Raw genomic sequence first — 18,398 nt, 5'->3', positions numbered from 1 at the left:
GAGTTAATGCGCGTGTTAATGAAGTTTGGGCTGATAACTTGTAAAACTTGTACAGCCTTTTTACTTGTATGTGTAGCAGGCACCTAATTTTTATTATGTGTGCGGCTCATAATTTTAATTGAAGAGCGATCATATTCTCATTTTTCTACTTTATTAACGGTAATTGCTACGGTACGTAACGATACATTTAAAATATGGATAAATAATAATAAATTATGTGGCATTTTTTTTACATTAGCATTTAATTTTTTTTAAATATATATTATATCACCACTTTTATTAATATATCCCTTTAATTAAATAAAAATAAAAATATATTTTTTATTTAATTTTATAAAAAGTCTTAAACATCTTTACTTTATTTGATTAGACAAAAATACCTTTATAAATTAATCAAATTTTAGAATTCAATTAATCCTAATTTTATAGTTTCAAATAATTTAAACAACAAAACAAAAACATATTAAAAAAACCAAAAATTAATCTTTCTTCATCTTCTCCAATTCCTCTAATCATTAGTGTCCTCCTCTAAAGCAAAGCAAAACATATCAAAAAATAAAAAAATCAATATGTTCTTCGTCTTCTCCTAACATCATTCGTACCCCCCTCCCCTCTGAAGCACACCAAAACGGCAAAACCCTAGCAATAATTGACTGCATTGATCTCGGTAGCTAGCCACCTACGGAATTTAAAGAACCTAAAGGAGAAGCAAGGCTAAACCACTCAACTGGGCAAACACTACGTCTTTCTCCTCTATGGAAGTTCTTTGAATGCCTCTTTCTCAAAGGTCTACGAGAACTATTAGAATAAATCTTTCCGGTATATTGGCTGCTTTGTCTGACTTCTTTATTTTTCTCAGTCTATCACTTCCCCCCCTCTCTCTTTCTTTTTCTCTCTGTTTTGCTCTCTAGTAAGTAATATATCGAGCTGCTTGCTTTGATGGATTATTCGGACTTGTTCTTATGGCTGGTCGCATTTTTTTTTAAATAAGTAGGTTCACATAATTGATCTAGATTCTAATATCAACAAGGTTTTGTCATGTTTAGGGTGCGAGAACCTTGATTTCAATGGCTAGAAACTACGATGTTTAAGATAGGTAGTTAGAAAGATTAACACTTCTGAGATCCAGATCATGTTTAAACATTTTAAATATAATATTATGTATTTAATCTGATAGTATGTAATCATGTTATCTGTCATATGCTATGCTTTTACTGGTCGGGTGCGGTGCTGCCAAAATATTTAAGTATTTCTCTAATATCAGTAATTAGTGGTGCTGTTTCAATGGTTACAAGGTCGGCTGGTTTAGGAATTAGATAAACCAGGGTCTGTTTTATGGTTATCTTGTATGGCATTGAAGATATCAAAACCTTTGCTCCTGAAGGCTAATGAGTTCAAGTGTGTGAATACTTTATTTCTCTAAGAAAGAACACATTGCAACTGTGCTTAACTACTGTATAATTGTTAGTGTGATGTGTACATATGAAAGTATAGTCATTGTTGTCTTAGTCAACACATGATTCAATAATTAACAGAACAATGTATTTTATTCAATTTGCTTCCAGAGTTGGCATGTTTGGAGAGTCTTGAGATTTCTTGCAGTAAAGTCACTAATTTTGGCATCAGCTTTCTAAAAGGTACTTTTCGTTTCCTTGTATTTTTGTGGTGTTTCAGAACAATCAGGATTTTTTATTTTATAGGTTCAACCTAGCATTTTCATCTTTTTCCATGAATTTTTCTTTGTTTTCTGTTTTAATCTGAATATATGGTTATAATTCTGAATGCAGCTATCAACCAATCAGTTTGTCTTTTCTGGGAAAAAATTTCAGTTATATATCCAATCTTCCTTGTGCTTCATTTCTGTAGTTGATATTGTTTATGTTAGTCAGTAGACATGTTGCAGTGTGAACTATAAACAGTACCGATATACAATACTAGCATCTCAGCTTGCCAGTTTGAACAGAATTCTTGAGTTTTAGTATTTCATAATTATCTATGCTTCATTAATTTTTGATGATGTCCTGGTTCATTTCAAGGTTGCAAAAGCTTTTCCTTACTAAACTTGGAAGGGTGCCTTGTAACAGCTGCATGCTTGAATTCTCTTGCAGGTTTAATTGCTTGATATACTTTTATGCTTATTATGTTGCTGATCTAGAAAATTGGTCGCTTTATTATATTCCCTAGAAACAATATAACTATACAACTACTAAACCTATAAACCAGCTAACATATTTAAGGATATCCTGCAGTGGTGCCATTGTGAGAATGGTTGAATTCTTGTCTTCTCTCTCTCAATAACTCTGCATCACCCTCCAAAATGATACTTCTGCACCCCACATTCCAAGCAAATAATAAACCCTCCTGTTCATGGTTCTTCATTTTATATGTAGGTTTGATTTGTTCTTGTACATAATAAACACAAGAAATAACTGGTACCAAACCTGCTTTGAATTTTAATATCTGATTTTAACACATTTTCTTTATCTGAGGTAAAAAATGTATTAAGGAAATAGGATAAAAAATAAATAAATTAAAAAAGAAAAAGAAAAGAGAGATGATTAGTTTAAATTTCTGTAATAGAAATGCGGCCAAATAGCCATGAGTAGCTCAATTAGAAGTATTACTATAGTAGCCCAATTAGTTGTAGTATGCTTTGAAAGTCTACAAAATTATTTTTTTTAAAGAAAAATGAAAAAGAAAGAAGAAAGAAGTTGCTTTGAGAGGGACAAATGTGTTTGAGCAAATTTTCATGATAGGGTTAGAATACAGATACTATAATTTAATTAGTTTTTACAACACCAACATAATGTTATCTTTTTATCAAAGTGACCCCAAATAATACATATTTACAATATTTACTTGCTAGGCATTGAAAACTTGGTAAAAATTATTTGGGTATAAGAACCTCTATCTATAATACAAAGGCATTTTGTATGATAACTAGGAAGAAGTGGTTTATACTTTATACCAAGAATAAGCTATTCAAGATAACCATAGAATAAAAAATAATTTTTTCTTCTTTTTTAATTTATTTATAAGAACTAACAAGTAACAATTACTTCTTGCACATGACATAAATTGGGGGGATTGGGAATACGACATTAGTAAAGAAAATCAATGAGTAAGGTACAAGTCTCATTAGGGAACTAAAATCTTCTATCCCATTTTTCTGTTTCCTTAGTTCCTTCAATGAAAATCTAACACCTGTAAAATCATGAGACCTCCCTTTTTCTTCTATTTTAAGATTCTCAAATCCAACATCTTCAAAATCATTCACATAGAAAAATGGGATAGAAGATTTGAGTTCCCAACTACAAGCACCTTGTTCATCAAAATTTCACTATACAAGTTCCACTTTTTTAAATATATAGATTTGTTCACCACCAGAACCTAGTACTTACAAGGCTATACTGAAAAGATAACTACCACCCTAAACTAAAAAACTGGAGGAAAAAACAGAATGTGTAACCACCTAATCACAATCTCTCAAAAGCATTCTATCAACCCCTCATACTAAACACAACTATGGCAAATCAATTTAATGACTTTATTTCATACTTTCATGAACAAATGAAATGCCTCACACAAAACTATGGCAAATCATTCATGTGCTCATATTTATTTGAATCTGTTGTATTCTTGTTTTCAAAAGAAAGACCATAGGAAGTTAATAAGTCAGAGAATTTTTTTCCGTAACTCTTGGTTGTCATATAAATAACATTCTTATGCACTAATAGCTCTTAGGTTTCATAGAATTTGATTGACCAATAATTTTAATCATAAAAAATTGAGTTCATTTTGCCTATTCCATTCTCCTAGCATTTATTTAGTACCTAACATGTTAAAATTTTAAGTTCAGTCATGGAGAATGATGGCAAAGAGTCGTATAAGGATGGTGATTAATCTGAGGATTTAAGTGTTGAGTATGAGTGCAGTTCCGATGAAAGTGATGATATGGTGGATGTAACTGTAGATGAAGCAGAGGCAGATATAATTAATGCTGATGGTTTTGAAAAGTTGATAACTGATTTGACCATCGAAGACATATGGGGATTGGTGTTTGATACAGAATCTCAAGTTTGTGAATTTTACGCCAAATATGTCAAGTGCTATGGATTTGTGTCCCGAAAAGACTTGAAGATGGTGGATGCTAATGGTAACATTAATACAAGACAGTTGGTTTGCAATAAAGCAGGAAAAAGACATTGGAAGCACCTTAAAAGGGACAATCGGTAAAGGGAGCATAGGGCAATTACTCGTGTCAACTGCAGGGCGAGGATTCGGTTCATTCGTCACTATAGAACGGGTAAGTGGAAAGTCAATGTCTTTGAGAGTGAACACAATCATCCACTGTGTCCACCTAAGTACAGACATCTTATTACCGCAAATCGTGGGCTTGACGAGGCCGATAAAACACAAGCAGATAGCTTGCGAGCATGTGGTGTTAAAACTTGCCACATAATGGGTTACATGGTTTCCCAAAAAGGTGGATATGATAAAGTGGGTTTTACCAGCAAAAACTTACATAACCACATTAGTAAGACTAAGCGTGGCAAAGTGAAAGACGGTGATGTATTTGTTGCATTGGCCTATCTGTTGTTCAAGGCAGACAGTGACCCGTTATTTCTAGGAAAGTTCACCTTAAAGGATGGTAGGTTGGATAATTTGGTGTGGGCTGATGGAGAAAGTGTTGTTAATTATGAATGTTTTGGTGATGTACTCGCTTTTGACACCACTTACAAGAAAAATGTCTACAACAAGCCCTTCATATTTTCAGGGACCAACCACCATGGCCAAACAACTAGCTTTGGATGCGCCCTGCACTTAGATGAAAGGTCCAAAACTTTCAAGTGGGCACTGAAGGTATTTTTGGAAATCATGTCAGGAAAACTACCTGGAGGCATTGTGACAGACAAAGACCGTGCTTTGAGAGAGGCTATCTTAGAAGTATTTTCTGGTATACCACACCGCCTTTGTGCATGGCATCTCCATTGTAATGCGGTACAGAATATAAAAAATAAGCATTTTTGGGACGATTTTAATGTATTATTGTATGGACAGTTTACTGTACAAATATTTGAAGAGAGATGGAGCGAGATCATATCCAAATACGGACTTGCCGAGAATGAATGGGTCCAGGGCATTTATAATGACAAAATGAAGTGGGCTACCGCATATTTGAGGGAGCACTTCTTTGGCCGCATAAGAACTACATCACAGTGTGAGGGAATTCATTCATTATTGAAGAACTATGTTGACAGCAAAACCAGTCTCCTTGAATTCATGCATAAATTTAGTGAAGTACTAAGGCATTACCGAAACAACCATCTTATTGCTGACTTTGAAATCTTTTATAAGTTTCCTGTTTTGACTACGTGCTTGGAAAGTTTTGAGAAACAAGCTGCTGAACTTTATACTAGAAATATTTTCAAACTTGTGAAAGATGAGATAGAAGCAGCAGGTGCCTTAAATGTGACTGAATGCCCAAATAGTGGAGACATTGTTGAGTACAACACGAGTGAGTATTTTAATCAGCAATGGCAATTTAAAGTATCTTACAATAAAGACAAGGACCTGTTTGTGTGTGAGTGCAGGCTATTTGAGACTCGTGGATTACCATGCTCCCACATCTTTGGGGTCTTGAAACATCGCAATGCAAAATGCGTCCCTACATCTCTTATCCTGAAAAGATGGACAAGAGATGCAAAGAGTGATTTTATATGCTCAGTTGGCGAGCAAGACCCCTCTGATGATATAGTGCCCACACTTAGATGCGGTGCAATGGTATCAATTTGTTGGAAGCTTTGTGATATTTCTTCAAAAAATTCAGCCGACTATAGGAAAATCTCAGGTGAGTTACTTAAGCTAATTTCGAAGGTGCAAAATAAAAGTGATGCACAAGCGAGGTTTTCCCCCACGTCAGCGCTAATAGGTGATCCAGCTGTTGTGAAGTCAAAAGGTGCTCCAAAAAAGGTTCCAAAAGGCCAAAAGAGGCGAAGATGTTCACATTGTAAGTCAAGCAGGCATTTCGTTAGGACATGTCTATTACTCGTCAAGGAGGATTCCCCCGCCGAATACTCAAATGCTGAAGATGAACCAATGGTATTAATATAATGCCTTTCTTAATTAGTTACTTTATGCTTACCTTTCACTTTGAAGATCCTAAATATGTCAAACCAGAGGTACTTTTGTCCCCTTCTTCGCTGAAATCCTCATTTTTAATAATGTTTAGTTTAATTTAACTTTGGTTAAAGTTTTCAGCAAGATTGAAAATAATATATATGCATTTCCTTTTTGTTAAAGTCTTCACTTGATAAACGAGAATGTATACTTCAACCTGTACCGGAGCTAATTTAGCAAAATATTATTAATTTCTATTTTACAAGTGCTTTTAATTAGTTATTTTTTTAACATTTGTCAAAGGTTATTATTGGTTTTCAAACTTTTTTCAGATACTTGTCATCTTGTATCAGATATTTTATTTGTGGGGGAAATAGATAGTAGCTTGTAACAAGGATATAATGTCTTTTGACAATATATTATCGGTGAAAAGAAATCTAATGGAAGACCTTTCAAAATGTTTTAGCCTTTTACTTGCTGCACACAGATTTTGTTCAATCTTTTTATGTTTAGTTGCTATATTTTGAGCAATTTTTTAATTTTTTTAACAGGTTGAAGAATGTGATGCCAATAAACAGACTCCCTCTCAGAACACAAAATCAGTAAAAAATACACCCGTGCACAATAACAATAATTTTAAAGTAAGCACTTGTCTATGTTATACCATCTATCAAATTTATTGGCATTTCAATTCAAATATGCAACATATTATTCTCGTAGTGTTTATATTATTTCTTATTATTCTGTTACAAAAAATTCAAGGGTGGTGGAAGCAAGAAATCTGTATCTAAATTGACAGAGACTCCAAAGATTAGAGCAAATGGCAAAAAAAGTCGACAGAAGGTAACATTTCGCTTATCTAATAATTTATATTAGATAATTCAAGAAGGAAAATTAAAGTCTTAATTTGAATTTAAATTATTTTAATCCAATACCATAAGTGCAACTGAGAGATTAAGGGTGAGTGAGGTCAACACTTTGAGAAAAGTCTTACTCGCCTCTAGCTTGTCTGACTAGTTTCTTTATTTATTTTTTTAAATTTTGTATCGTAATTATTTAAAAATTATATTTATGTTTAGACTGAAGAAATCACTCTAACTCAAGAGACATTAAAAGATAAGATCAACACATCAAGAATAGAAGTGGCAGAAGTTCCAGATGCAGCCACAACCAAAAAAACAGGATTGCCACAATATCCTATGCATAATTATCCAGTGGTCCATCCTTATCAACCTTATGGTGGAGTCCTCCCTATTCCTTTTCATCCTGTTCCAAATGGCATGGCGTACTTCAACCAATATCCTTCTACTGCCGGAATTACATCATATCCTCAATTTTCCCATGTCTCATCGTATTCTAGTGGACCCAGTGATAGTAATACATGGGCTGGACTTTTGAATGATGTCATCAACAACAAAAAGGCATAGAGTTATAATCTATGTATTATATTTTTAATTTATGCATGTTAAAATTGCTGATTATATCTCCCTTTCAAGTGCTTGTGCTATCAATTTATAAAAATTAGGGGTGGTTCATAAGGCCGTATCATTACAAATGTTGACGACGTTGTTTTTATTGTGTTATTGACGCTAATTTTGAATATAATCTTGTTCTGTTATTACCTTCTCAAAAGTGAACTGATAATTGATATCTCCAAATCTTGTTATATGGTGAGTGAATCAGAAGGGATGAGATAAATGCATATTGTGGTGTTCTTGATTCAATGGGTTTGATTTTATGAATAAGTTTAGGAGAGATCTAAAAGGGGGTCAGAGGAGGAGACATACACTTCAAGTTATACTGATTACACTTATTACCATCTTCATCAACTCTTTCCATTAGGTGCATCAAGTAGATGACTTGATATAATTGTTCATGTTATTCATCCAATCTGTTCCATAATTACTGAATATTATTCTAGACTTACTCATAACACTGAGGTCTGCCTTTTGTCTAGTTGATGACTTATGTCATATTATTGTTTCCATATTGCAATAATCTCAATGAAGGAAAGCATATAAGCTTGAAAACATTCAGTGTATATATATATATATATTCAAACATTGTATTATTTGCATTTATATTCAGAATGTACAAACATATTTATCCATTAAAACTTGGAAAGAAATTTTTAAAATATGAATTTATCTAATATAAGCTATTCATATGAATTAGCATTGAAATATCCGAGTTTTATTGTAATGATGGCAACTAATATTTTTGGTAGCTTGAATTTCTGATGCATGCTCTTGTGTGTTTCCAGTCGTACCTAAGGGTATCACAACAACTTCATACAATGAACCAGGTGGTTGTTGGGGCTACAATTGGTTCCATTATGTCTCTTGTGTGGTATTGGCTATGGAATGCTTTTATTCAGGATGCATATCAATCCTCTTTGTTTGTTAGGATCATTGGTTTATCGAGTTCTATAGGAATTTGCATTTGTTTTGTTGTATTTGTGATCCGTCATTGGCTTAAAGATGACTAAAACCACACTAAACCTGTTGTAGCATTGCACTAAATTGTGTTGGTTAATAAAATATCATTTTTTTTATATCAAGATTGAAGTATTTGTTATATACCAGCAGAAGCAATGAGGGCAATACTTAGTTGTTTATCAAGATTGAACCTCTTCAGATAGGACAATACTAGTTAGAAGCAATAAGGATTAATCCAAAAACTACTGAATTGTTGCCACTACATTATGATGAGTTTATTGACAAGTAGGGGACTAGTAGTATACTTAAATCGTTTGGAAATGTGTGAATGTTGTTATTATGTGATTTATTTTCTTAAACTTATTGGCTTGATTAATGGGGAGGGACCTGAATAATTTAGATAAGGTTATTGTTCAAATATCAATGTTATTTAGATACCAAAAATTCACTTCTTGATTAGTACATACTAACATTTACTAAAGTGCATAATTAAGGTGTGAAACACATGATGACCTTTGTGGTACATGTGCAAGGATTTAGTTGCTCAGCTTCAGAATGATGAGACCAAGTCCAAAAAACATTTAAAAGAGAGTCCAAATTTCAACAACATTTATTCAAAGTTGGTACCAATCAAAGTCACATAAAAGCTTTCTCATCACTTCAGGAGCGTCACTGGTTGTGTGCAGTTAGGACAAGGTGATGCTACTTCTGCTGTAATATCAAGTTCTGTTGTAAGTTGTAACCTAGTCAATCGAAAAAAATGGCTTCTTTTTGTTTAGTTTTGTTGAAATCCTAAAACCATAAAAATATGCATCTCCATTTTACAACTACTTTCACTTCTCCATGTTTGTATTTTTATCCTTTCAAATATGGCAATGCCTAAGACTAAGAAGCAACAATAAACTGCAAAACTAACATCAGTGTTACATTTATATCTCATGGTTTTGCTTAAGAAGCAAGTACAAGCCATTTAAAACATCAAGAACCACTTAAGTATTATACAAGAGAAGCAGAAACGACCAAAACCAGAGTTCTATAACATATAGCTAACTAGTTTAACCCTCCTGGATGGACAACATTCTGATTTTGATTCATCTCTAAGAGAGAAACCAATTCAACAAATGAAAATCCTTAACAGAAACACTGAAATCCACATTAAACCCTTGAATATGCGGTTCCACTAATTCAATAACTGAGGCAATTCCATTCAATAACTAAGCACAAACTTTTCTCATTCTTCCTTCGATTCTGATTCAGCATTCCGAATCCAATCAATGAATGGTTGAGCATTCTTCCATATTTGAGAGTCCTTCTTATCACCCTTCAATCCCTTTGAATACCAATGCACGACGTGCTCTTCCTCCACCAAATCAACATCATAGAGGGCTTTCAGAATAAGTGCAACCTCATTCAACTCATTGCTACCTTTTTTGTAACAGAACTCCTCAGCAGCATTGAGCAATAACAGCTGCGATCCCTCGTCATCTCCAGCAACTGCACCAGCAAGGTGATTCTTCCTCTTGGTAGCTTCTTTTCCAAACGCTTTTTCGATGCCATCAAATAATCCCTCAAGAAGTGCATTCATCTTCTCCTGAGCAGATACATGAAATGCAGCAATATGTTACTACAATTCCTTCACTGCAACACCTTTCTTCAAATATGCTTTCACTTCCCTGACCACAGTTGCATAGTTCACAGTGTCACCATTCTCAGAACCCTTGCATATCAGAGCATATCAGAATCAATATTCAAGATCATTAACAATCCTAAATCACAGTAATGACTAATGATAACAACGATTGAAGAAGCAAGATGAAAATTTATAAATTAACTAACCAATTAAAAGTTTAAAACAACAATTACAGTTACAAAAATAATAAAAAAAACTTCTAAAGAGAGCAGAAATTGTAGTATCGTTGTGAAAAATCCAACTCGACCAGGCTTAGTCAAGGGGGAAGATGAATGTACTTACCTGCTCAATCAATTAAGGAACGAACTAGATCCTTCAAGACAGAGCACAGAGCGGGACAAGGAGCACGACGGTGGGGCTGACGCGGTGGAACAAAGGCGGCGTGGTGGGACAGTGGTTGCGCGATGGAGGAACGAAGCGAGACCAGTTGCGGCGACGACGGTGGCTTCGAAGTTCGAACAGCGCCGGAGACGACCGGCAAGCAAGGCGGCGGCTTCGACAGCGGTGGCTAGGCGAAGCATGTGTGGCAGTGAGGGAGGAGCTCGAGTTGGAGAGGAAGGAGGAGGATGGTCGCGTGACTGAGAGAGTGGCAGAGTGCTTTGTTTGGATTTTGGGGAAGAGGTTCGCGTAATTAGAGTTTCCATAATGAACAAAACGGCACCGTTTGGTGAAGTTTTTTTGAAAACCGGTCGGGTTCCAGTTCGGTTCGACCGACCGGTTCCTGGCCGGTTTGACAGTTCAATAACAATTTTTTAATTTAGTGGTTATAGCTTCTAGCCGAACCGTCTTGCTCACCGGTTCACGATTCGACCGATCGGTTTGAACCGATTTTCAGAACCTTGTTAAAAATGCATATATGAAGTTTTTTCAATCCAAGCGACGCCGTTTTTGGCTTTTTGCAAAAATTCAAAAAACCGGCCAGGTCCCGATTTGGTTCGACTGACCGGTTTTTGACCGATTCGACGTTCTTATATCGGTTTTTCAAAATGCCGGTTTTAGCATCTGCCCGAGTCGTTTTCACAGCGGATCACTTTTCAAGCAGTTCGACCGGCCGATTCGAACCGATTTTCAGAACATTGATTAAAACCATTACTTGTCCAGCTTACAACATAGAAGTGGTTCAAGGAATCGAAATGTTAGAGTGAAAAAAACATTAATTTTCAAAAAGAGCCCATAAAAAATATAGTGCATAATAATTTTTTAAGTAAAAGAAATGAAACTAACAAGTCTTAATAGTTAATATAAACTAAACATGACTACATGACAATTACAATTTTTTAATTTTTGTTTGACTCCTTTTGTTTATACTTATTGTAATTTCTAGTAGCAGAGTCAATGACATTATACAGCATCAAGTTGTGGGGCCTTAGAATCAAATCCAACGCAAGTCGCATCCTTGTACCATCATTAACCTGAAAAATATAAATATTTTAGGTTACCAACAAAACCATACACATTAGCAATTGAAGTACTATTTTTTTAGCACAAAAAAATTACATTTATTGTATAACTATACGTCTTCCTGTAGTTTGTCATCCAGGTTGCCACCCATACCCCACAATCATTATTGTGTTAAATAAGATGTGGTTAGCTTATCCAGATAAAAATTTGAAAGAGGAAAATACAAATACAGATATTCCTTACGAGCCAGGAGCTTGTTCTCCTGTTTCTAGCATATCCACAAATGCAAAATCAAGTATCCTTGGCCTGAACGGAGTGTTGTATTTATAGAACGAGTCATACTTGAGCATATGTTCCAGATATTTTGCCTATTCATATAGGGAAAAAAATTAAATAAAGGACGATATTTGAAACCTAAAAAAAATGTCATAAAAATAAAAATGGGGAAAGTTAATTTACCAGCTTTACTATACTCGATCTCTTTTGCTCTTTATCTGAAGCAATCGGTAGGGAGCCTAGCAGAATTGTTTGATGATTGCACAAATAAAAAATAACCAGATACCAATGTGTGTTGTTCTCGTTGACAGGTAAAAAAATCTAGTACCAACTTTCACGTATTAGAATATTACTAGATACAATTTTTTTTAAAATAAAAGTATAGATCAGTTCATAAAGATAAATGCCATTAAATAATAAAAAAATTAAAAATACAATAAATCATATACCTTTTTTAGACCTTCATTAACTTTTTCCATAAATTCTTTTTGATAATATTTCAACAAAACTTCAAATTTGGTATCACATTGCAGTATGAATTGCTGAATTTAATAGTTAGGGGCTAAGTCAGTGACACCAATTAAGTAATAAGATAAAATAAATAAAAATGGTAACAAGCGTGAAAAAGACATTGCATACCGAAAACACAGCTGGCAAATACCAGTGTGTTTGACATCTTATTTCTTTCTCCTGTATAGTTAGCATAGTAGCCACCAAATCCAACCCTTATGTGGTAAATAATAAATTTATTAGGAATTAAAAGTATGCTACAGATAGCAGTTTAATTATGCATTTATATCCCCATACACCCACTCCTTGGGAATTAATGACTTGAAATTGTCACGAGTTCTGCTAAATTTATTTGTTGTCGCCAATACCTCATCACTACAAATACAAATCACATTAATATTGTACTATTTTTTAAATTTTATTAGATAAATAATGAGATATTTAACCTTCTTTTATTTGGTACAAACACATAAGTTGCCATTTTAATATCTAAGTCATCCAAATCCATGTATGCAGGAGGCTTAAATAAAATCGGGATCTACTGCAAAATAAAAAAATTGGTGAGATCACTAAGTTATGTAACCGTAGATGATTGATGCGAATGCTTGTGATATGAGAACTTACAGATGGCCTATCGATTCTTCGTTTATTGTGCTCGATTTTTTTCTGATTTAGGGTAGGCATGCTAATAGAATATCCACTTGGTGTACTCTTTTTTAAGAGTGCCTTTTGCTCCTCAGTTAGAGATTTGTGTGAGGTTCCTGGTGGAGTTTTTTTATTTTTTGAAAATTTGTCTTTAATGGAGGCAGCATTCACACTAACCTTATTTTCAGACAAATATGAATTTTTCAGACAATTCTTCTCTTGGCCGTAGATATCTTCTTATCGCGTGCACTTGTTTGTTTTGATACCTTTTTATTTGTACCAGAGTCAGACTGATGATGTTGTGGAGACTTTAGCAATTTAAGAATTTCATCTGTATCTCTTGGATTAGTAGATTGAAAAGGATATAAGAGAGTAGGAGGCTGAAAATTTGTGACAGTTGGACCTACAATAAATGATGGTGGGAATATGTTGTATAGTGATGGATGCATGGTTGTCGGATATTGGTTAGAATATACTGCAGCAGTATAAAAACCGTGGTACCTAGAAGATAAAAATTGGGGTATGTGAGGTATATGGTTCAAGTACAGATAATGTAAGAGTTGGTTATCAATAGCATTAATGCTAGCCTCTCTTGTGTCTCTCTTGTTCTCGCTACATTGAGGTGATCCGGATGATTCTCGCTTACCCATGTCAAACACTCAAACATATATGTAACACAATTAGAATTATAATGTGAATATAATTTGCTAATGATATGCTGAGCAGTGTTTTTATATATAGAATAAAATTTTGTTTGTTCGTTCTTTATTATTGAAAAATATCTTTCAAAAAGATTTTATTGTTTTATATATATATATCATATAATCTAATTATAAAAAAATATGTATCTTTTATGATTGTAATTTAAAAAGATTTACTATTTAAAGTGGATATTATTTTTATTTACAAATTATTTAAAATAGATATTATTCTTCAAATTTATTATTTTAAATTGATATTATAGTGTACGTAACAATATAATGTGGAAAACTTTGCATATTAATTCATAATATTTATTAATAAATATTTTTTTTAAAGATCATAACATTACCAGAAACCTGCTAATTTTAAATTTATTATTCAACGTGACAATAAATATGTTATATTTTTAAGTTATATATATCTGAAAGTTTATTTTTGTTATTTAAACATGATTTAAAATAAATATTATTATTTTAACTTATAACTCTACGTAATACTAGCATTTAAATTTGTAATATTGATTTAGATATAATATTGATTTTGGCGGAATATATAATTTACTTATAAATAATATAATCGATGTGATTTATGTTGATTATAAACTTATTAGATTGTCAATAATTAGAATGAATTTGCATTTAATATAGATTTAGCATAAATTGATATATAATAACAACTCTCTTTTATCATTGTTATGTGTTTTTTTCCCTCAAACACATAACACTACAAGCTAATTACAATGGTAAAAACACGAAGAAATAATCGAGCTGCTTCTGTTGAGGCAAGTTCCATTTCTAACATGAAGATCTGTCAAGAACCAACTGAAATTCTGAACAAGTACGTACTATTTTTTTTATTCTTGTATTATAAATTTATTCTGAATGGTCTTGTATAATTTTTTTATAATGAGTATATTTATTCACATCTTCGATTAAAAGAATAAAATAGAAATTATGTTGATTCTTAAAAAAAAAAAAGGACAAATGCTGCTACTACCCCCTCCCCATTCTTTCTCCAAAAAGTGAACCAAACCCAACCCTAAAAGGTAAAAACCCCATTAGAGCAGACCAGCAGGTAAGCATCCTCACCACTATCGGCGCCGTCGTCGCATCTCCGCCAGCCACAATCCCCACTACTCAAGCTCCTCTCCTTCGTCGCAACGTGACTCGCTTCGCAACTTGTATCTCTCTCATTCCTATTTCGCTACACTGCCCCTGTTTTGTCAGTACCACTGTTGAAGCTCGCCTCCTCCATTGTAATGCATCTTCCGTCGCAACTTATGTGGCGTTGCATCTCGTCTCCTCCGTCTCGTTCGTCTGTCGCAGATCCCCCGTTCTGCCGCGCTCCCCCTCCTCCTTCATTCAATTTCAATGAGTATTCTTGCCGCACTTAGCTTCTTTTCTTCATTGCTAAATCTTCAAAAGTGGAATCTGCTTTCATGTGATAGGACCTCAGCTCTTGCAGTAATAGCTTAGGGTTTGAATAGCCCTATTGACTAGGAGAGTCAGCATTACTGCAGCTTTTACTCTGTTGCAGGTATGAAGTGAGTTCCATACCATGAAAAAGATTTCAATGGGAACAGCCTTATTCAAATTCAAATAGGGGCAACCCACCACAGGAACTTCCGGGCTTCTATGAAACCATCTAGGACGGGTCTATTTTAGGCTTTGCTCTAAACAACTTATATAAAGAGATATAAAAGAAACTTAATTTCCCCTGATGGATCACTCATAACTTGCTTCCAAAGGTCCTCTCCTTTCAGAACTCGTGGAATTTCATGGAAGTTTTTCAGTCTCCTTACTTTGTCCCTTAGTTGGAAGGCTAGTCCTACTAAGGCTGCTTTTGCTCATTAAAGACTTACTCTTTCAACACGAGTGAGCTTATGGTCAGGAGTTGTTCTTTTATTAAGGAGTTGTTCTTTTATTAAGGAGACTGGCTAGCCTACCTATCTTATAAGCAAAGAGCCCATATTTTTTAGCACAGCTATTCTGTTCCACAAATTATTCATGTGAATATTTTTTATGTTTTATTCAGCCTACAAATTGACCTCTTTTCTAAACAGGATAGCTTAGAAATTAAATAATTAAAGAATTGTCATTTCATAACGATCTCATTATTATCTTTATTTTAACATCCTTGTTAACTTTTTAATGTTATAGTGAACCTAATCCATCATTGAAGGACAAAGTGACTTTAGACTCATTAGCTAATTCTGTTGAGCAATTGACCCAAATAGTCTAATCTCTTGTTCAACGATTGGAACATAATGTCAGCTCTCCCTCTAAGGTGTTTAAGGTCTTTGGTTCCAATTCTAAGACTCTTAACCAACAAAGTAGTGCGTCAAATAATCTATTGTTGCTATGCTGTATTGAGAAGGCCAAGACAGATCTGTCCATTGCTAAAAAAAGGAGAACAGATTCACTTGCTCCAATCAATATTCCTGGATTAGAGCTACCTAGTGTGAGTACTAAGTAATAAGTAGTTTATTATTATTATTATTATTATTATTATTATTATTATTATTATTATTATTATTATTATTATTATTATTTCACTAATAACAGTTTTTTTATATATTTAGTGGGTGCAAGTTTGTTTTAGACCAACAACTTCGATGGGTTTGGACGATACTGAACTTGAAATTGCAGCATACTTGTATGGTAATTATTTGATGGATAAGTAAGTAAACTCAATTAGAATTTTATTTTTTAACGGTGTTGTTGATTTGTTTAGCTATTTTTATTTATGTTAATTTATCTTTGGCAGCTACGAGGAGGATATAGTTTTTTCAGAGCTTACAGCTCGTAGAGATGTATTCAGGAGCTTGATGCCAGGAAAGCCAATCATTTCTCTTGTGCTAGACTTAGTAGCAGATATGATGAAGACAGAGTTGACCAGAGAAAGTGGTTATTAGTTTTTACCCACAACTTTTGCGGTCAGTATATAAGAGTGTATACTAAAATAATATTGGTAGTTGTTATTTGTATTGCGCATATAAACTAGTGGCTGAAATAATGTAGCTGTCAGAGAAGACAAAATTGGATCCCGACCGTCTGCCGTCTTGTATCACATATGTTTATTTGGGCAAAGTTGACTGCTTAAAAAGAGTAAGTTTATATAATTTTAAATTTATATTGGCAAATATTGGCATAAAATATTTTTAATAACTAAAATGACTTTCTCTTGATTAGGTCTTTATCCCTGTATCTGAATCTACTGATGAAGGTCATGAACACTGGTACCTCGTAGTGATTGATCGTGTTAAAAGACAAATTATTTTGCTAGACCCATTTCCCATTGAGAAATAGTTCAAGCGAAAGAAGACAGCCTTGAAATTAGTAACTATATTTTCCTTTTTTTTTGTTAATTATCTACATATATGACTAAAAAAGCAAACTCTAACTAGACATAAACAAGCCATTTATTTGGACGAGGTATTGGAAGATCGTTCATTCTATGACTTTGAGACCACTCCAAATCTGATTTCTTCACAGTTTGAATTTGAAGAGCCAGAAGGCCTTCCCACCCTCGAAGCTGGATCGTAAGATCGTATAATTAGTTGTTATTGATATGAAATTTATGCAATTATATAATATTCTAATATAGCTTCCTCGATATGTAGGAATGATGCGGGTGTACGGGTTGCAAGTTGGATGATAGCTTGTGTTGAAGATGATCATTTTAACATAAAGGTAATATTATGCACTAATCTTTTCCTTCGTTCTTTCTTTTATATTTAGGTAGTTAAGCCTAATGTATAATTATTCAAATTTTATTAGGTGGATGATGGGGTTCGCATGAAGATTGCCGTCTCACTCGTGTCAAAGAATCATAATATGATCAGCTATAGGGTCAAAAGAAATGCCATTGAAAATCTTAATAAGCTGTATGATAATCACCATCGTGATGATTATGAATTCCCACAGGATTAGATTTACAACATAGGATATTTTTTATTATTTTTGTTTTTATTATTTTCTTGTGGGCATATGAATTGTCTAGTGACATACGACATTATATTTTGTTTACGTTTGTGTTGATATTTGTTTGCCGGATTATTTAATATCTCCATTTGACTAGAGATATAAGTATTATTATTTTTAGGAAAAGTATGAGGAGCCAATATCCTAATTGTACAATGCATACAATGGGGTTTAATTGTAATTAAAATTAAACTATAGGTAACTAATTAATTGTTTCATATTTAAAATTTGAATAAAATTAGGATTATCCTCAGTGACCTCAACACAAACGGCAGCCCTAATTCTAATCTCCTCTCAGCGCCGTTCTTCTCCTTTTTTCCTTTCAGCACCGGCATCCCCGCTTCCTCCCTCATGCTGCCATCATCCATCGCACCAAGCTCCCCTCGCGTCGCCTCCTCAATTGCACCCCAGCGGACGCGTCCTCCCTCATGTCTCCCTCCACCATGATACAACGACCCCAACCATCGTTAGCACGGTTGTTGAAGCTCGCCACCATTTGCTGCCCGACGGCCTCCTCCCTGCTCACCACCGGGCTTGTTGCGATTCTGCTCTCCACGACTGACGCCCACCAACACGATAATCTTCTCTTGGTAGTGATGTTTCAATTTGTATGTTTTTAGTGTCATTAATTTT

General features: G+C 34.0%; 1 protein-coding gene and 1 pseudogene across 1 annotated transcript; one reads left to right on the top strand and one right to left on the bottom strand.

The window, feature by feature from the left end:
• Positions 1–3,861: 3,861 nt before the first annotated feature.
• On the top strand, positions 3,862–7,547 carry LOC148546663 (protein FAR1-RELATED SEQUENCE 5-like). The gene is made up of 6 exons (XM_088499294.1): positions 3,862–3,884; positions 3,936–4,175; positions 4,272–6,102; positions 6,672–6,722; positions 6,883–6,963; positions 7,200–7,547. The coding sequence occupies exons 1-6, from the start codon at positions 3,862–3,864 to the stop codon at positions 7,545–7,547; spliced, it is 2,574 nt and encodes an 857-aa protein (XP_088355420.1).
• Positions 7,548–9,789: 2,242 nt separating this feature from the next.
• Positions 9,790–10,769, bottom strand: LOC107616453 (eukaryotic translation initiation factor 5-like; annotated as a pseudogene).
• Positions 10,770–18,398: the final 7,629 nt, after the last annotated feature.

The sequence above is a fragment of the Arachis ipaensis genome, chromosome B9 (genome assembly GCF_059453495.1).
Source record: "Arachis ipaensis isolate K30076 ecotype BB chromosome B9, ASM5945349v1, whole genome shotgun sequence".
Classification (NCBI taxonomy): Eukaryota; Viridiplantae; Streptophyta; class Magnoliopsida; order Fabales; family Fabaceae; genus Arachis; species Arachis ipaensis.
This window is presented reverse-complemented; position numbering and strand designations above follow the sequence as displayed.